Source organism: Dendropsophus ebraccatus, chromosome 15, assembly GCF_027789765.1.
Source record: "Dendropsophus ebraccatus isolate aDenEbr1 chromosome 15, aDenEbr1.pat, whole genome shotgun sequence".
NCBI lineage: Eukaryota > Metazoa > Chordata > Amphibia > Anura > Hylidae > Dendropsophus > Dendropsophus ebraccatus.
Genome location: NC_091468.1, coordinates 72,768,891 through 72,786,606, shown reverse-complemented (window position 1 = coordinate 72,786,606; position 17,716 = coordinate 72,768,891). Strand labels below are relative to the sequence as shown.

General features: G+C 48.2%; 1 protein-coding gene across 7 annotated transcripts in view; it reads right to left on the bottom strand.

Annotated features, from left to right (window-relative positions):
- BIRC6 (baculoviral IAP repeat containing 6) overlaps positions 1-17,716 on the bottom strand; it is a 209,071-nt gene that overhangs the window by 135,048 nt on the left and 56,307 nt on the right. For 5 of the 7 annotated variants that reach the window (XM_069955024.1, XM_069955025.1, XM_069955029.1 and 2 more), the window contains exons 13-24: positions 16,602-16,762; positions 15,411-15,542; positions 14,097-14,228; positions 13,799-13,977; positions 13,560-13,690; positions 11,964-12,125; positions 10,089-10,220; positions 8,665-8,762; positions 8,431-8,578; positions 7,282-7,415; positions 6,782-6,928; positions 2,837-3,024 (exon numbers count right to left, since the gene is read on the bottom strand). In XM_069955024.1, the coding sequence (XP_069811125.1) occupies positions 2,837-3,024; positions 6,782-6,928; positions 7,282-7,415; positions 8,431-8,578; positions 8,665-8,762; positions 10,089-10,220; positions 11,964-12,125; positions 13,560-13,690; positions 13,799-13,977; positions 14,097-14,228; positions 15,411-15,542; positions 16,602-16,762 (1,744 nt within the window). The remainder of the gene's footprint in view (positions 1-2,836; positions 3,025-6,781; positions 6,929-7,281; positions 7,416-8,430; positions 8,579-8,664; positions 8,763-10,088; positions 10,221-11,963; positions 12,126-13,559; positions 13,691-13,798; positions 13,978-14,096; positions 14,229-15,410; positions 15,543-16,601; positions 16,763-17,716) is intronic. The other 2 variants (XM_069955030.1, XM_069955026.1) reach the window with 2 other exon arrangements.

Genomic DNA, 17,716 nt, shown 5'->3' with positions numbered 1-17,716 from the left:
GAATACACCTGAGATTGGAATCCATCATGTGTGCGGCTTTCTGCTTACTGAGACCGGTGCAGCTGTTATCCTGCTCCTGACTACTTACCTTTACACCTGCGCTGATCCGAAGGAGGGGGGCTCAGTCCACTGATCCTGTGTGGATCTTCTGTCTATGGAATATCACAGGCTAGGCTACTACACTACCTCACCTGTACAGAGATATACTACACTACCTCACCTGTACAGAGATATACTACACTACCTCACCTGTACAGAGATATACTACACTACCTCACCTGTACAGAGATATACTACACTACCTCACCTGTACAGATATATACTACACTACCTCACCTGTACAGAGATATACTACACTACCTCACCTGTACAGAGATATACTACACTACCTCACCTGTACAGAGATATACTACACTACCTCACCTGTACAGAGATATACTACACTACCTCACCTGTACAGATATACTACACTACCGCACCTGTACAGAGATATACTACACTACCTCACCTGTACAGAGATATACTACACTATGCCACCTGTACAGAGATATACTACACTATGCCACCTGTACAGAGATATACTACACTACGAGACCTGTACAGAGATATACTACACTACCTCACCTGTACAGAGATTTACTGGCCGGACAAAGGACGTTCTTTTGTCTTCTATCAAGCTAATGGAGACCTCGGTATATTACTATGATTTGAACATTGCCTAAATTATTTTTAGCCCACAGAATCCCATTAGTTGTAATAAAACATAGCAGTAAATGTGCCTTAGCGCATTATATCCAGAGGCCAATAAAGCCGATGCCGACCATAAGGGAGGGCAGTCTGCACATAACTTAAACAGAAACCATGAGCGGGAACTATGACATCATATTACATATATACCTGCACACCACAGCAATACAAACTGGAGAAAGTAGAGTTTGGAGTAAAATATTTACAGACGCAATTAATAGGAATCTGTCAGCTCTGTAACATACTCTGAGCTTAGGTGTCATGGTGGCTGTGCCGCTGCCACAGCATGCAAGCCTCCGGCCTCCCCCACTGCTCCCTGCCACAACAGAAAGGAGGTGGAGGGAGGAGGCATGCATGCTGTGACAGCTCAACCCCGCCTCCGGGACACTTAAGCACAGAGTATGATATAGAGAAGATTGCTTTCAGTAAATTCCTCACATCATTATGTCCCTTAGGGTTATAGGACTTGAGGTGCCCCTTACCACCATCTGTGTATGCTGAGTAATGATAAACTCTGTTGCATCGATGACTACAGTGAGACGTTACTGGTGCGGAGCTGCTAAACGCCCAATGCCAAGTAGATTTCTTAGGATTTCAGACTTGCAGGGATGTAAAGTTGGTGATTAACTATAGATATATCACAGTATCACAGTATAACTTGCTACCTGCATCATGTCTATAGGGGCAGTCAGATCACTACAAGCAGGATTCAGGTATGTTGGATTACACTATTCCCAAATCCTTTGCTACTCCAGGAGAGCGCTGACTGGCGTCTGGCCGCAGGTTACTGCCCCTACCTCTATAGCAGCACATGTGAGTGCTGAAGGAAGGCTAGACGGAGACAAGTAACGGCCAAACAAGTGGCCGGCTGTAAGGCATCAGCCAGGCTTTAAAGAGAACCAATTGAGGGGAAATTTGTGTTTTTTTAATTCTATAATTACTGTAAAAAGATTAAATATTTTTCTAAATATGTTACATTTTTGGTCCTCTGGTAAATATCTATCCAAAGAACAGACAGCAGTCGGCACTCACTAACACTGTGTGAGGTTTATTGGGGACACACAGGTGCAGGCCTGGATGGGGGAAGATGGGAGCGTTCAGGAGTGGTGACCATCATTCTGTGCTTCCACGCCTGAGCCTATGAATCCCGAATAAACCGCACATTGCCTTGGTGAGTGCCGGACTGTTGTCTTTTCCTACGTACACCATCTGCCACATTAGACACATTTATTTGCCTTACACCTATCCAGGGCACCATCCGTGCCAGCTGTATACCTCCAGCTATATAGATCTAGATTTTTGTGCAAACCCTGAACATCCCGGCATGCTGAGTGTCGGAATGAGCTCCCATGAGCCTTTGCCCACTGTTCTGTCAATACACAGTCATCTTGTGCTATCCTGTGTGAGATCGCTGCATATTACCAAGTGTCCCCAAGTCTAGAATGCCTTTGCAGTCTGTATGTAGAGTTGCTCTCACCTCTAAGGGTGGTTAAAGGGGCAGTGGCGTACACGTGAATGTCACTTGCCGTACTATTAGTAGCAGTGGAGCAAGTTACTGCATTGTTCTCCTGTTCACCTAAATGGTACAAGGTTGCAACAGCTGCAAGTACAAGAGCTTGTGATCACTGAAGAGGCTGCGACACTCACATAAGCCCTGGAGCCCAAGTAAAGAGCTGATTAACAGAGGCTGCTGGGAGTCTATGGCCTAATACATAGCTAGCCAAAATAAGGAAATCTATTCAAGAGTCCTAATAGGCGCTATAGGGGCAGCTCAAGTCCTATAAGGCCCAGATATTTCCACAGTATAGGACCAGGTCCCGGCCTTTCCACTTCTGAGCACAGAGTACAATGAAGAGGATTTCCGAGACCTCTAGTAAATCTCGTGAGCAGATGAGATGAAGGAACCCCACACACCATGCTCACCAAGTTCACACCGTGTAAGAGTTTTAAGTAGTCTCGTATGGCAGGTTTGTGAGATGGAAACCTGTATAGAGAACATTTCACGTAAAGACACAACCACTTTATGGCATTTTGAACAAGGTTCTCAGCATGTGGTGTTCAAGTTGAACGTGGGGAAACGTCCTCCCACCTGTTGCTGAAGCTTCAGAAGCTGCTGCTGTTTCTCTTGCAGTACCTGGAGCTGCTGTTCGGCTGAGGCCATAGCATGAGAGAGCGACTGGAGAGCGACCTGAGCTGCGGAGCTCAGAGCGGTGGAAGCTTCTCCCACTGTGCCAGCAGACAAGCCGCCCACTGCTGGGGTCACGCCAAAGGTACTCACTGGCATAGGGCAAAAGAAAACAACACTATGTAAATACATTTACTTCTGTACAGAGACCGAATAATTACATACAGTGTAACCTCCCGAGAAGACCACCCTCCAAGAAAACACTCCCCCTCTAGCCGGTTTCTGTGACCGACTGTTTTCCTGTTATAGTATATAGAACCAGGACAGGATTGGGGCCATGCACTGACCAGGAATAACAGGGAGCCATGCTGGGGAGCAAGACTGAGATGGGAAGCTACGCATTGGAGCAGGGATGATATGGGAGCCGCACTGGGGAGCAGGAATCACATGGGGAACAATGCTGGGGGAGCAGGAATCAGATGGGAAACAATGCTGGGGGAGCAGGAATCACATGGGGAACAATGCTGGGGGAGCAGGAATCAGATGGGAAACAATGCTGGGGGAGCAGGAATCACATGGGGAACAATGCTGGGGGAGCAGGAATCACATGGGGAACAATGCTGGGGGAGCAGGAATCACATGGGGAACAATGCGGGGGGAGCAGGAATCACATGGGGAACAATGCTGGGGGAGCAGGAATCACATGGGGAACAATGCTGGGGGAGCAGGAATCACATGGGGAACAATGCTGGGGGAGCAGGAATCAGATGGGGAACAATGCTGGGGGAGCAGGAATCACATGGGGAACAATGCTGGGGGAGCAGGAATCAAATGGGGAACAATGCTGGGGGAGCAGAAATCACATGGGGAACAATGCTGGGGGAGCAGGAATCACATGGGGAACAATGCTGGGGGAGCAGGAATCACATGGGGAACAATGCTGGAGGAGCAGGAATCACATGGGGAACAATGCTGGGGGAGCAGGAATCACATGGGGAACAATGCTGGGGGAGCAGGAATCAGATGGGGAACAATGCTGGGGGAGCAGGAATCACATGGGGAACAATGCTGGGGGAGCAGGAATCACATGGGGAACAATGCTGGGTGAGCAGGAATCACATGGGGAACAATGCTGGGGGAGCAGGAATCAAATGGGGAACAATGCTGGGGGAGCAGAAATCACATGGGGAACAATGCTGGGGGAGCAGGAATCACATGGGGAACAATGCTGGGGGAGCAGGAATCACATGGGAAACAATGCTGGGGGAGCAGGAATCACATGTGGAACAATGCTGGGGGACCAGGAATCAGATGGGGAACAATGCTGGGGGAGCAGGAATCAGATGGGAAACAATGCTGGGGGAGCAGGAATCACATGGGGAACAATGCTGGGGGGGGGCAGGAATCACATGGGGAACAATGCGGGGGGGGCAGGAATCACATGGGGAACAATGCTGGGGGGGGCAGGAATCACATGGGGAACAATGCTGGGGGGGGGGCAGGAATCAGATGTGGAACAATGCTGGGGGAGCAGGAATCACATGGGGAACAATGCTGGGGGAGCAGGAATCACATGGGGAACAATGCTGGGGGAGCAGGAATCAGATGGGAAACAATGCTGGGGGAGCAGGAATCACATGGGGAACAATGCTGGGGGAGCAGGAATCACATGGGGAACAATGCTGGGGGAGCAGGAATCACATGGGGAACAATGCTGGGGGAGCAGGAATCACATGGGGAACAATGCTGGGGACCAGGAATCGGATGGGGAACAATGCTGGGGGAGCAGGAATCGGATGGGAAACAATGCTGGGGGAGCAGGAATCGGATGGGAAACAATGCTGGGGGAGCAGGAATCACATGGGGAACAATGCTGGGGGGGGGCAGGAATCACATGGGGAACAATGCTGGGGGAGCAGGAATCACATGGGGAACAATGCTGGGGGAGCAGGAATCACATGGGGAACAATGCTGGGGGAGCAGGAATCACATGGGGAACAATGCTGGGGGAGCAGGAATCACATGGGGAACAATGCTGGGGGAGCAGGAATCACATGGGGAACAATGCTGGGGGAGCAGGAATCACATGGGGAACAATGCTGGGGGAGCAGGAATCAGATGGGGAACAATGCTGGGGGAGCAGGAATCACATGGGGAACAATGCTGGGGGAGCAGGAATCACATGGGGAACAATGCTGGGGGAGCAGGAATCAGATGGGGAACAATTCTGGAAACCTGGAAACCATTAATTTGACAAATTATAAGAGACTATAAACAATGGGGTTATAATAACCCCTCACTAGCGCTGCACTGTGTTGCTGCTTGTTGTCAGGGAGCAAACACCCGTAAGTTCACTGGGGATATTGTATATAAAAAAATATTGGTATTGACATAAAGCGCAATGTTTGGCAATCCTTAGTATATATGGATAGTACAGGAAAAAGAGTGAAAAGTAATGACTACAGGTAAAAAACAATGGTGGATAAATAAATGGTTGTCTTTACCTTGTAGTTGATTATTTTGGCGCAGTTCTCGATACGCGGATGTTATAAAGTAGATCTCTTTATGGATGCTTTGATGCTTGGCAACATATATTGGTGGTGAGAAGGTGATGGTAACATTCGCTGGAGGTGCCCCGGCCGGCGGCACTACTCCGCGGTGGGTTACGATGATGTTAGCGGTTCAAAAAATTCCCGGGAAGGCTGAGTGACGTCACTATTGGTACGGGAGCTCAGAGAGACCAAAAAAGTAATCAACGCGTTTCAGCAACAATAGCGGTTGCCCTCGCCAGGATTATAGTAATAATAGGATAGTAAGGATAGTATAATCCTGACGAGGGCAACCGCTATTGTTGCTGAAACGCGTTGATTACTTTTTTGGTCTCTCTGAGCTCCCGTACCAATAGTGACGTCACTCAGCCTTCCCGGGAATTTTTTGAACCGCTAACATCATCGTAACCCACCGCGGAGTAGTGCCGCCGGCCGGGGCACCTCCAGCGAATGTTACCATCACCTTCTCACCACCAATATATGTTGCCAAGCATCAAAGCATCCATAAAGAGATCTACTTTATAACATCCGCGTATCGAGAACTGCGCCAAAATAATCAACTACAAGGTAAAGACAACCATTTATTTATCCACCATTGTTTTTTACCTGTAGTCATTACTTTTCACTCTTTTTCCTGTACTATCCATATATACTAAGGATTGCCAAACATTGCGCTTTATGTCAATACCAATATTTTTTTAAATTATAAGAGACATGACAACTTTTTGCTGAATATATTCATATCTGTGCTGTCAGTTTCCAGGGCTGCACGAAAGATACAAGGATCGTTTGTGCAGCCTGGCTGCTCGATTTGTCATGCCGTATAAAGGCTCTGCAACCGAGCGCTGATCTCAGCCCCTGCCGCCAACAAATCTTTATATCTAAAAGGAGCCTTACCTTCCTCGCTTTACTAGCCGCTGCTGTTATACTGAAGCTGGCCTAACAGCACCGTGTGTTTGGGGTCTGCCCGGGCATCAGTCACATCGGATGGGACTAAGCTGCAGCTGCTGACTGGCGCATCGGGCAACACACGCACCAACCCCAAAACAAGCTCTGTGCACAGCGACCTGCTCCGGTACAAGGGCAGGGAAGGGAGTGAGGAAGCAATATATATGGGGGTTCTGGTTACTTTCCAACATTTCTTATCCACAATTTACAATACCCCTTTAAATCTAAGGCAACACTGCACAACCCTCATTACTGTACTTTGTATGTACAATTCTATGTAACAAAATACACAGAACCCTGTGACTCGCTGTAATGTTTTTCATTCATGCTAAGCACCAACTTTAATTCATGATACATAATACATGAGAATATAGCCATATTAATTGATAAAGAAGAAAAAAAATGTATATACCAGTAAACGTACTTGCATCATCCCTCTCTATTCTGGTTCCATCACTTGTGGAAACGCAAGTAAAGTGCAAAGGTTCGACTTCTAAGAGGCCGGTGAGAGAGGTGAAGCTGCCCTCCGCTGCCGTGCTGCTGTTCACCTTTCCGCTGCCTGGAAAGAAAATGGGAAAATTAATGTCCCAGCCGCTAGAAGAGGGAATCCCAGCTAGTTAGTACTCTGTGAGATCCATAAAACACCTATACTCTGCCAGAAACACAGGTGGACAGCAGACAGGTTTCAGAGTTGATTTAAAAGAAAAAAAAATTGGTGAAAACCCCTCTAAATACAAGAGTATAAATGTGCAGCAGCCAATCCTGATGCGCTCAGCAGGCGCCAAGCGGCTTCGTGTTGTAGTATTATCAAACACAAGCACTTACCGACTACATTTGGAGGGAGGCGGGAAGAGCGATTTTATTACCTAAAGGAAGCAATATTCTACAAATTCCTGCAAGTAGCGTACTTACCCAGAAGAACATCTGAAAGGTCGATCTCATCTGACTGTATCCCCGAGCTACTGTTGTATATGTTCTTACATGAGGAGCCACTGACTTCCAAGTCAAAGAGCACGGGATCAAAAGGAGAACTGTACAGTCCGTATCTAAACGAGGAGAAACATATCGATATTTAGAGGTCAGAGGTCAGGTCGGAAATAACCTGGATGGACTAGGGCTGTTCTGCAGGACAACAAAGCACATTGTTCACCACAAACCGCTGGAGTCGACACACATACAAGGAGCTTAAACTGTACGTTATGCGCGTCTGAAAACGGAGACTGCTGCGGCCCATGGTATTTAGTGAAGAACCTGCAGGACCAACAGTGATTAATCACATGACTGACATCACCAAAGGTCCTTTAGTGCCTGAGGCTTTTGTATGCAGGAATCTGGAGGTGATGCCCATTCCTCATCTGCCCAGCATGGATCTCACTGATCGGTGACCGGCAGGAAAAGGGAGAGGACTGTGCAGCTATAGGTCACAGTTGTGTAGCTGCACAGTGCTGAACCAGCCCTGTGCCCGACCACCAGGAAAGAAGTATCTACTCCCAATCTGAACACTGTATCGATCGTCCCCACAGCAGATCGTTGGGCGGTTCTAGCACCACCCCTTGTTCATGTTGATTCTAGCTAAAAAGTGACTGTCGGCGACCAGTATAAAAGGGCCCGGCTGTCCAGCTGGCTTCATTATCTATTTTTTACCTATTTCAGCCATGATTGAGAGGGCAAACAGAAGACAGCGCACAGGGTGACAGCAAGGATCTCGGTCCCTCCTATGGTCTCCTCACAAGAGATCCAAAACTACCCTCAGCTCCACAATATCACAGGTAATGTCGACAGGTGCCGGTTGCTTATGGAATGGACAATGGTGAAAATCAATGTAAAAAAAACAAACTTATGAGACAAGCATCTGTCTGATGGTAATACATGGATTTTCAGCACTGACCATCCCCTCAGGGAGCGGCACCTGACATAACCTATGACTGTGTAGTGGAGGATGGAGAGGGGGTCTCTGTTAATGAAGCGAGCCATACAGCCAACCCCTTTTAGAGATTTACAGATGTAAGAAAAGGTGTAAGAATCTTCCATATTACAGACCCCATAAATAAGGATTATTACCTGGTCTGAAGCAGCGCCTCCATTGGTGTCAGCCGGTCCTGCAGCTGCCTGGACACAGCCGTGAGCAGCGAGGCACAGGCCGTGCTGCAACCAGCCAGATCTTCATCCTTAACATAATTTAACAAGACAAAGTACCAGTACACGGCTCCTGAAGTAGGAAAGAAGACAGACATTTGTAGTGTATACAGGTAAGATGACTGCTATTACATGTACTACAGCACAGACTGCACCTACCTCCGGTCGCTGCAGATGGAAGGTAAGTCATGTTTTCCAGCAATGCTTTTAAAAGAACAAAGCCAAAGCCTTGCTGATTGGGATCACATTTGCCGTTGCTTCATATAGAAAAAAAAAGAAGAAGAAATGACAATGCTTCTATAGCATAGGAAACTACTGGCTCTACTATAGCGCTATATAACAGATCACCTCTAATACCAACCAATGATTCAAAGTTGCCCCAATTTACCGCTAACTTTCTGAAAGTGTCGGCTATAACTCACAGGTTAGTTTGGCCACAGCTCAGTGCTATGCTGTCTGCATCTGCTCAGGAAGTTACGGCCCTTTTAGACCTAAGAATATTTGGCTCCTCTCGGTGAGATTGGTACTCGTGTTCACTGCTTTTAGAAGGCCCGATGAATTGAGCAGCTGGTCCGCATGAATGATCCCTGTATCGTGTGTGTAGCCATTTAAAGGAGAAGTCCGGCCTCATCTTACTTTTAATAAGGCGGCAGGGGAGAAAAGTAACAATGAAGCATTGCTCTCCTCTCCCTGTGCCCATGATGTGCCGTCTGACTGTCCCCAGCCAGAAGGAATCCCCCCCCCCCTTCCCCCCAGTTGTGACGTCACTAATGCCCTTCCTGGCTGATGGACAGCCTGCTCACCCAATCATTGACTGGAGCGGGGTCCCATCCCAGTCACTGACTGGCTAAGCGTCCAGTCCATCAGCCGGGTCTAACATCCGCAGCATTGGAGATTCTGGAGTATGTAGGGGGTCCCTAAAGCAGAAATCTGGCCCTGAAGCCGCACGGGGAGAGGCGAGGTAATACCCTTCGTTATTTTCCCCCTCAAGCCCTGCCGGATTTCTCCTTTAAATGTATTATTGGCTATATTTGGCTGCAGTACAAGAGATGCGATCAGCGGAGAAGCTGGCATTTTCCCCGTCCTCAGCCGATCACTGTCACTTTTACATGGGCCGATTATCTGCTGTTTGTAGCTGTCACGTAGAGGGGGGCAGTGTCTATAGGTCGAGGTGGGCAGTGTCTATAGGCCGAGGTGGGCAGTGTCTATAGGTCGAGGTGGGCAGTGTCTATAGGTCGAGGTGGGCAGTGTCTATAGGTCGAGGTGGGCAGTGTCTATAGGTCGAGGTGGGCAGTGTCTATAGGTCGAGGTGGGCAGTGTCTATAGGTCGAGGTGGGCAGTGTCTATAGGTCGAGGTGGGCACAGAGGGGCTTATAAAACATAACTGAGTGCTGCAATTATACTGGAGGTTCCATGTAAATAGCAGCAGATGCCACTGATAGCACCCGTCCTGGCAGAGCCTCCATAGTGGGAAGATGATTAGTCTATACAGCAGGAATGAACACGAGCAATACCGCTCACATATGACACGCGTCACACACTCAATGCTGCTCAAAAATCTGGAGCCCAGAGATGTCACCAACCTTATGCAGAGAGCCAAGAAGCGAGCACATTTATGGGCAATACTTCTTCCTGCTTCAAAAAAACACGTGCGCACAATATCAGAGAGACATCTTCTCGTTTTAGACAACAAGCTTTCCTTTCCTTCCCGTAAGCTACAAAATAAAAGGGGATTGTTACAGAACAGAACAAACCATGAAACTACAATAGCATCATATCACTTCTCTTCAGATAAATCCTCAGGGGGAAAAACTACTAATCCTCACTGGTGCCCGATCCCGGCTGAGCAGTACTCCCTACTTTTGTCAATCGCTGGCCATTCGGGTGGGTCATCCTTCTGGTCAGGTGTTTAATAGCTGGGGCAGGTCACGGTCACGGTTAGTGATTTGCTGAGCAAATGCTTTTTGCAGGTCAAGATGGAAGCCAGATGTGCCGCTCTCCAAAGACCAGGGACCACAGAGACCGATGTGAAAACAGTCATCTGGACGGGAGCCTCCTCAATCTAGTCACAGCCCCCTGCCTGTCAGCACGCAGTGCAGGGATGATTGACAGGCAGAGAGACCCGTTTTTGCAGTGTGGAATGATTGACAGGTAGAGAGCAGTGACTGGTCACAGCCGCTCCCCACCCAGAGGACTAGTTGCCACACCTCTCCAGAATAAAACGCCTTTTTCCTCCGCTGTAAATATACCGCTGCAGACAGGGCTGTAGCCTCGGGGATCTGCACAGTAGATCTACACTGGGCTTCAAACCTAATATGTGAGGCAAGAGCGAGGACACACTCCAATCACGGGGTTACTGACACAATGAGGAGGACTTCCCAACTCCCCACCCCAAACTAGAGGGTCATATAAAACTTAATGGTAATGGGAGGTACTGATGGACGACTTCTAGGGCCTTATTCTGTTATTATGCACCACTTGTAAACTTAACACATTCATATGATTACTGCTGTGTAAACGGGATAAAACAACAAATATACATATAAAAAAAAAAAATCACCCATAAAAATAAGTTCTAAATTATAACGACAACAATGATAATCTAACTAGTAGTGGCAACTGTAATACAAGACAATGGGAGAGTGGTCCACAGTTACTTTACAAGGAAAGTTTCTTAGGCTTCATATGGTGGTTTTATTTTACCCGTAATATAAAACCTAAAACGTTATTGGGTCAAAATCTCAACTGGGAACATTCATAAAGAATTTACTAGGCCGGTTACCAGCTGAACATAAGTAGACAGCAGACGCCACGCGGACAGCAGCCGCCAGACGCCACGCGGACAGCAGCCGCCAGCCGCCACGCGGACAGCAGCCGCCAGACGCCACGCGGACAGCAGCCGCCACGCGGACAGCAGCCGCCAGCCGCCACGCGGACAGCAGCCGCCAGACGCCACGCGGACAGCAGCCGCCAGACGCCATGCGGACAGCAGCCGCCAGACACCACGCGGACAGCAGCCGCCAGACGCCACGCGGACAGTTAAATCTGCTGCGGATTTTCTGCTGCGATACGGTAGGTGTGAAGGCACCCTTATAAAAAAAAAAAAAAAAAAAGGAAAATCAGAAAAACGTTGTTAACATACAGACTAGCGTCTGGATGCCCCCCCCCCCCCCCATTGATCACTAGAGCCAGGGATCTATAGTAGGTATATGGAGCCCCTCTCCTGAGACACAGGGAATGAAGCGCTGACCACTTTCATCAGGTTGCAGCTATTGTTCCCAGATGCTCTAAATTTATGGAGTTTGCTAGCGGAAAAAAAATAGCCATTAAAGCATTTATATATAACGGCCATCTGGACTGTAATAAGTCTCCTGTTCCTCTCACCTACAGCAGGTAAATAAGAACTTTACGAAAAAGACTGGGGGGTATAGATAGGATATTATAGATATTGACTATACCTGCCCGGTCCGTTAGAGTGGACACCAGCCAGCCAACACAGGATATCCAGAACTAAGCTCTGAGCATGCTCTGTAGCTAGACTGTCTGCCGTCCTCTTACAGAGGGTGTTTAGAAGCTTCTCATGAAAGTCTGGGAACTGCAGCATGGCACACCGCTGGACCCTAGAAACAGGGGAAAGAATAGATTTAAATGACGAGAATCTCACATCCCATATGTAATGCCCCCCACAGCTTATGGCATCACCCACCTATCTACTACTTGTACCCACTCCAGCAATGACGTTATGCCCTGACACACTGGCTCAGCCTGTGTCCTATGGTCCCCGGGGCGGCTGTCTGTGGATGGGTCCCCGGGGCGGCTGTCTGTGGATGGATCCCCGGGGCGGCTGTCTGTGGATGGATCCCCGGGGCGGCTGTCTGTGGATGGATCCCCGGGGCGGCTGTCTGTGGATGGATCCCCGGGGCGGCTGTCTGTGGATGGATCCCCGGGGCGGCTGTCTGTGGATGGAGACCCCGGGGCAGCTGTCTGTGGATGGAGACCCCGGGGCGGCTGTCTGTGGATGGTAACCTGGCCTTGGTGTTTCCCCTTGTCATTACATTGACTTATAGGGCCACTTAATATGGTGGTTTTGATGGTCTCTCTACAGGAGCCGCCCCTTGGCTGGGTCCTTCCCGGAGGGATATCTGGCTAGTCCTATGGTTTGAGACTCTTAAATGAGGCATCGCGGGTTCTTTTTGTGCATTAAACAATAGTCATGTTTATCAGATGTTACCATTACTTTCTTTCGCAGATCCGTAATGTAAGCCGTCTGCAAACTCACTTTACTTGTCCTCAACCTGACCCAAAACTGAGGCATGCTCTGGGTGGCATCTCTCGTGGCAACTACAATGGTTTCTTTGACTATCGAGGTACTGGAATCCTCAGAAGCAGCTACCAGTGCTTACACACATCTCCTTCTACTGAACTTATTAAAATTAAAGGCAACCATATGATACATTTTTGTCAGCTGGGTCTTCCAGAGCAAGGCACTCATTCCACTAGATCTCCACTGTACCAGTGGAATTTTTTTATATAGATCTGTAAATTACTTTTTAAAAATCCCCAGTCTTCCAGTACTACTTTGCTGCTGTATGTCCTGTAGGAACTGGTATATTCTCTCCAGTCTGACACAGTGCTCTCTGCTGCCACCTCTGTCCATGTCAGGAACTGTCCAGAGCAGCAGCAAATCCCCATAGAAAACCCCTCCTGCTCTGGACAGTTCCTGACATGGACAGAGGTGGCAGCAGAGAGCACTGTGTCAGACTGGAGAGAATATACCAGTTCCTGCAGGACATACAGCAGTTGATAAGTACTGGAAGACTGGATATTTTTAAAAAGTAATTTATAAATCAGTATAGCTTACTGGTATCAGTTAATTCGAAATTTTTAGCCGGAGTATCTGTTTAACCTTCAACTTGGGGAATGGGTTTTGAAACCCAACAAATCCTTTAGAGAGACCCTGTAAATCGGATGCCGGAAAGCAATGGTTCCCTTGTGCAGCAGCCCACGTCCATCCCGGTGATTGCTATACCAACTCACTAAATTTGAACACAAACCTCTCTTTTGGGATGCAGGTTTTCTTGAAGCGCCGTATGGTGACAGACACTTCCTGCAGAAGGTCGCACCCTCGGAGGTTATCCACTTTCCGGGATGAGGTGCTGGCATCAATTTTAGTAGAAGATTTGTCCTTCAGAAGGAGGAGGGAAAGGAGAGGAGAAGAAATATTAAATTAAATATTTTCTAGCTCCCTATAATGGTAATACAGCAACATTCGTAAACTCTCAGGGTTCCATACCTTGCCTGGTACAACCTTAGCCAATAAGGAAGCCAGGGAGTGCCCCTTCACGCTCTGAGGTTTTAAAGATGGCATCCGTACAACTGGTCTGGTTCCACCATTACAAAGGTCTTCTGATCCTCTGTCATTCGCAGCCTTCACGTGAATTAAGAATGAACGATACTTGCCTCCGGCCATCCCTACAAAGGGAACTTACATGTATATCCAAAACTAACGCCAAGCTCATAAAAATACTACAGATGCTGGTCCACTAATGTGCAAGTCTGACAATACTTGGCTGGGGTCATTTCAGACCTACCTTTCACTAGCTTAGGACTGGTCAAGGTCAACATTCCTGCATGACCCGAGAGATCGAGACCACTGGCCAGCCACACCGGACCACATAAGATATCTTCTTTGTGCTCTTCTAAAAACGGGCACAGCCTTGGGCCTGGACGATAAAGAAGAAGCTTTAATCAAACGTTTAAGACCCTATTACATTAAACCATTATCGGCCGTTCTTGGCCGATTACTATCCTTTCCGGACAATAATAGTTTGGTGTAATGGTGCATGGTAAACAATCACGATCAGCCGACATGCACAATGCTGAAAAATCACAGCACCGATGGTCTGCTGCTAGTCACTCCATGTAATAGGTGGCAGCGGACCACTGCCGACTTCAATGGGCAGCCTGGATGATCATAGGATCGCCCGTGTGTGTGTGTGTGTGTGTGTGTGTGTGTGTGTGTGTGATAGCACAGACAACGAGCAGTAAATGAGGAGGAAGCAAGCGCTGATCTGACAGGTCGGCGCTCGCTTCCTCCTCAATATCTTGCCGTGTAATACGGCCCTTACTAAGTGCAGAAGGGAATCAGTAAATGTTTCACAAAGTAGAATAAGCCGAATAATATAAAATAATTGACAAAGCTTGGACTAAAAATAAATTAAAGGTCATCCTCCACAATAAAAGATCTAGTGACTAATAGCCAAGCTGGAGGCCCGACCATCCAATCCAATGGCAGCCACAAACAGGCCACTTGTGTGGAAGGAGCAGCAGTCTATGCAGTTCGTAGTTATCAGAAATGTATCAGGTGTTTAGATGAGGTTGTGAAGAGTCACACTACTCAGTCACACAAAGTCCAAAGGCAACGGAACAATAACTGACCACGGCCAGCACATTATTCTGGAAATTCAGGTTTAGGCTTTGTTCACACTATGTACTTTTTAATGACAAGAATGGCCGTGCTGCAATGCAATCAACGACCGTTAATCACACAGTGTATTGATTAAAGATCGTTGTTTAATACGGCCATGGAAATAATTGACAGCCACTGTGTCCCTACACTGTGTGGCTGTCATGCCGGCAGTACTGTGCATGAAAATCCAGTAGAGTTGAGCGAATCTCAAGCATGCTCAGGTCCGTTCAAACCAGAGCGTTCAGCATTTGGTTATCTGTGGCTAAAGCTAGAGAGCCCTGGAAAACATGGATGCAAACTATGACCTATGGCTGTATCCATGCTTTCCAGGACGCCCTAGGGCTGCATCCTACTTCACCAGCCACCGGCAACTGAACATGTGAACCTGAGCGTGCACAGAGTTTGCTTTAGTTCATAGACTACAATAAATCCTTACACTGAGAGTCCTCCACCTCCATGTTCTGCATGTCCTCATTCAGGTCCACCAGAGCAGGCTTCCCATTTCTCTGCACTTCGATATTGAAGGCTGGGGACAGAGGAAAGGCTATGGGTCTATCCACTGGTGTCTCTGCAATGGGAAGCAAACATAACCGCGTCACCGCCATCGTGGCAGAGTTTTACAAATTTAAAGGGAATCTTTCATAGGGACAAACCACTTTATCTTAGGACATCTAAAAGACATCCTAAGAAAAACAGCCTCGGAGGGCCCCCCCGAAGGCATGCCCCCATATAAACAAAGCATTATGGCCCAATCAAACTGCACATCTATAGGAAACACCGAAGGAAAAAATGGCTGCAGCTTGGTCTGGGAGGAAGTAGGATGTAAGAGACAGCTTCCCGTTCTGCATTAATGCTATGCAGAATAAACAAGGTGAAGTCTTACCCTTAAGGGTGCATTCACACCTACAGGATCTGCAGCAGATTTGATGCTGTGTTCAGTTATTTAAATGAAATCTGCTGCAGATCCTGTAGGTGTGAACGCACCATAAAGGGGAAAACTCAGCCGGTTACACAAATCTAACCTGCTGATACATCCCTATTGTGCACGGGGCCCTGAGGATGAAGGTGTGACTGTTACCTTCATCCTTGGCGCTGTTCCCATGCTCTTTGTAGCGTAATCCTGTCTCTGTTTAGAGAGCAGGGGGCAAAGCTACAGCCTCCAGAGAACCAATCCCGCCTGCCCCCCGGCCGATAACCAATCCCGCCTGCCCCCCGGCCGATAACCAATCCCGCCTGCCCCCCGGCCGATAACCAATCCCGCCTGCCCCCCGGCCGATAACCAATCCCGCCTGCCCCCCGGCCGATAACCAATCCCGCCTGCCCCCCGGCCGATAACCAATCCCGCCTGCCCCCCGGCCGATAACCAATCCCGCCTGCCCCCCGGCCGATAACCAATCCCGCCTGCCCCCCGGCCGATAACCAATCCCGCCTGCCCCCCGGCCGATAACCAATCCCGCCTGCCCCCCGGCCGATAACCAATCCCGCCTGCCCCTGGCTGATAATTCACTGCTGTTACTTTGCATAGGGGACATTATCCGGACATGCGCTCCGACAAACCCATTACCACCAAGGACCAGATAAATTGGGCGCATGTTATATAGGTTCATGAGAAATTTTGAGCTCTTACCATTAACTTTGGATAATCCGGGTGCTTTGTTTTTAAGCAGCGTCACCTGGATTTGTGGAATGTTCGTAATGTTGGAGTTCAGTAAAAACTTGAAGTCTACATGGCCCACCATGCACGCTTTTGGTAAAACCAGTTCAAAGACATGTTCATCCCAACTGGAGCTAAGGACAAAAGAAGACGATCCTCAATACAGCAAGTGACAAGAAGATAAATGCAACAAGACACAGAGACAGGAGGAAGCACAACAAGTCCCAGGAATTACAATGTATGTGGTGAAGAGTCCAAGACAAATAGCAGATTACACGGGTCTCCACGCATGTATGTAGCTTGCAGATAAGTGATCGCTCCACAGGGCGCTGAGTGCTGCATTCTCTATTCTGAAGTAGTTACCCAGCTAATGCAATGCCGAGGCCGCCCCACTTAAAGGGGGTACGGTATGCCAGTATTTGCTGAGCAATCTCCACCAGGTGATCCATGCAGATTTCTGGTAAAGACCACGAGCACATCCAACACACCTGGTAGAAACCACTTCCCTCTGTACCTCCTTTAAGCAAATTATGAGTAGGAATGAAGCTGGGACTAAAACCTTAAAGGGAAGGTGTCACCTACATTGTCTGTTACTGATTGGAGTCAGATACTAAAAAGAGGATTTTTTACTCACCGTAAAATCTCTTTCTCGTAGTCTTCATTGGGGGACACAGATACCATGGGTATAGGCTGCTGCCACTAGGAGGCGCTGACACTAAGAGAAACAAAGGAAGTGACTCCTGAGCAGGATATACCCGCCCACAGGCACTGAGGTAAACCAGTTTGTACAAGAGCAGTAGGAGAAGTCAAGTACAGGTAAAGTAGGAATAACACCAAAAATGGAGGAAACTACCATACCGAGGAAAAACCCCAAAAGAAAATGGATGGGTGCTGTGTCCCCCAATGAAGACTACGAGAAAGAGATTTTACGGTGAGTAAAAAATCCTCTTTTCTCGTGCGTCTTATTGGGGGACACAGATACCATGGGACGTCCAAAAGCAGTCCATGGGGTGGGAAAGAGAACCGCTAGACAAGAGCGCTTGGTGAGAAGGCACAGAATAGCACCAAAACAACCATCAACTAGGAAG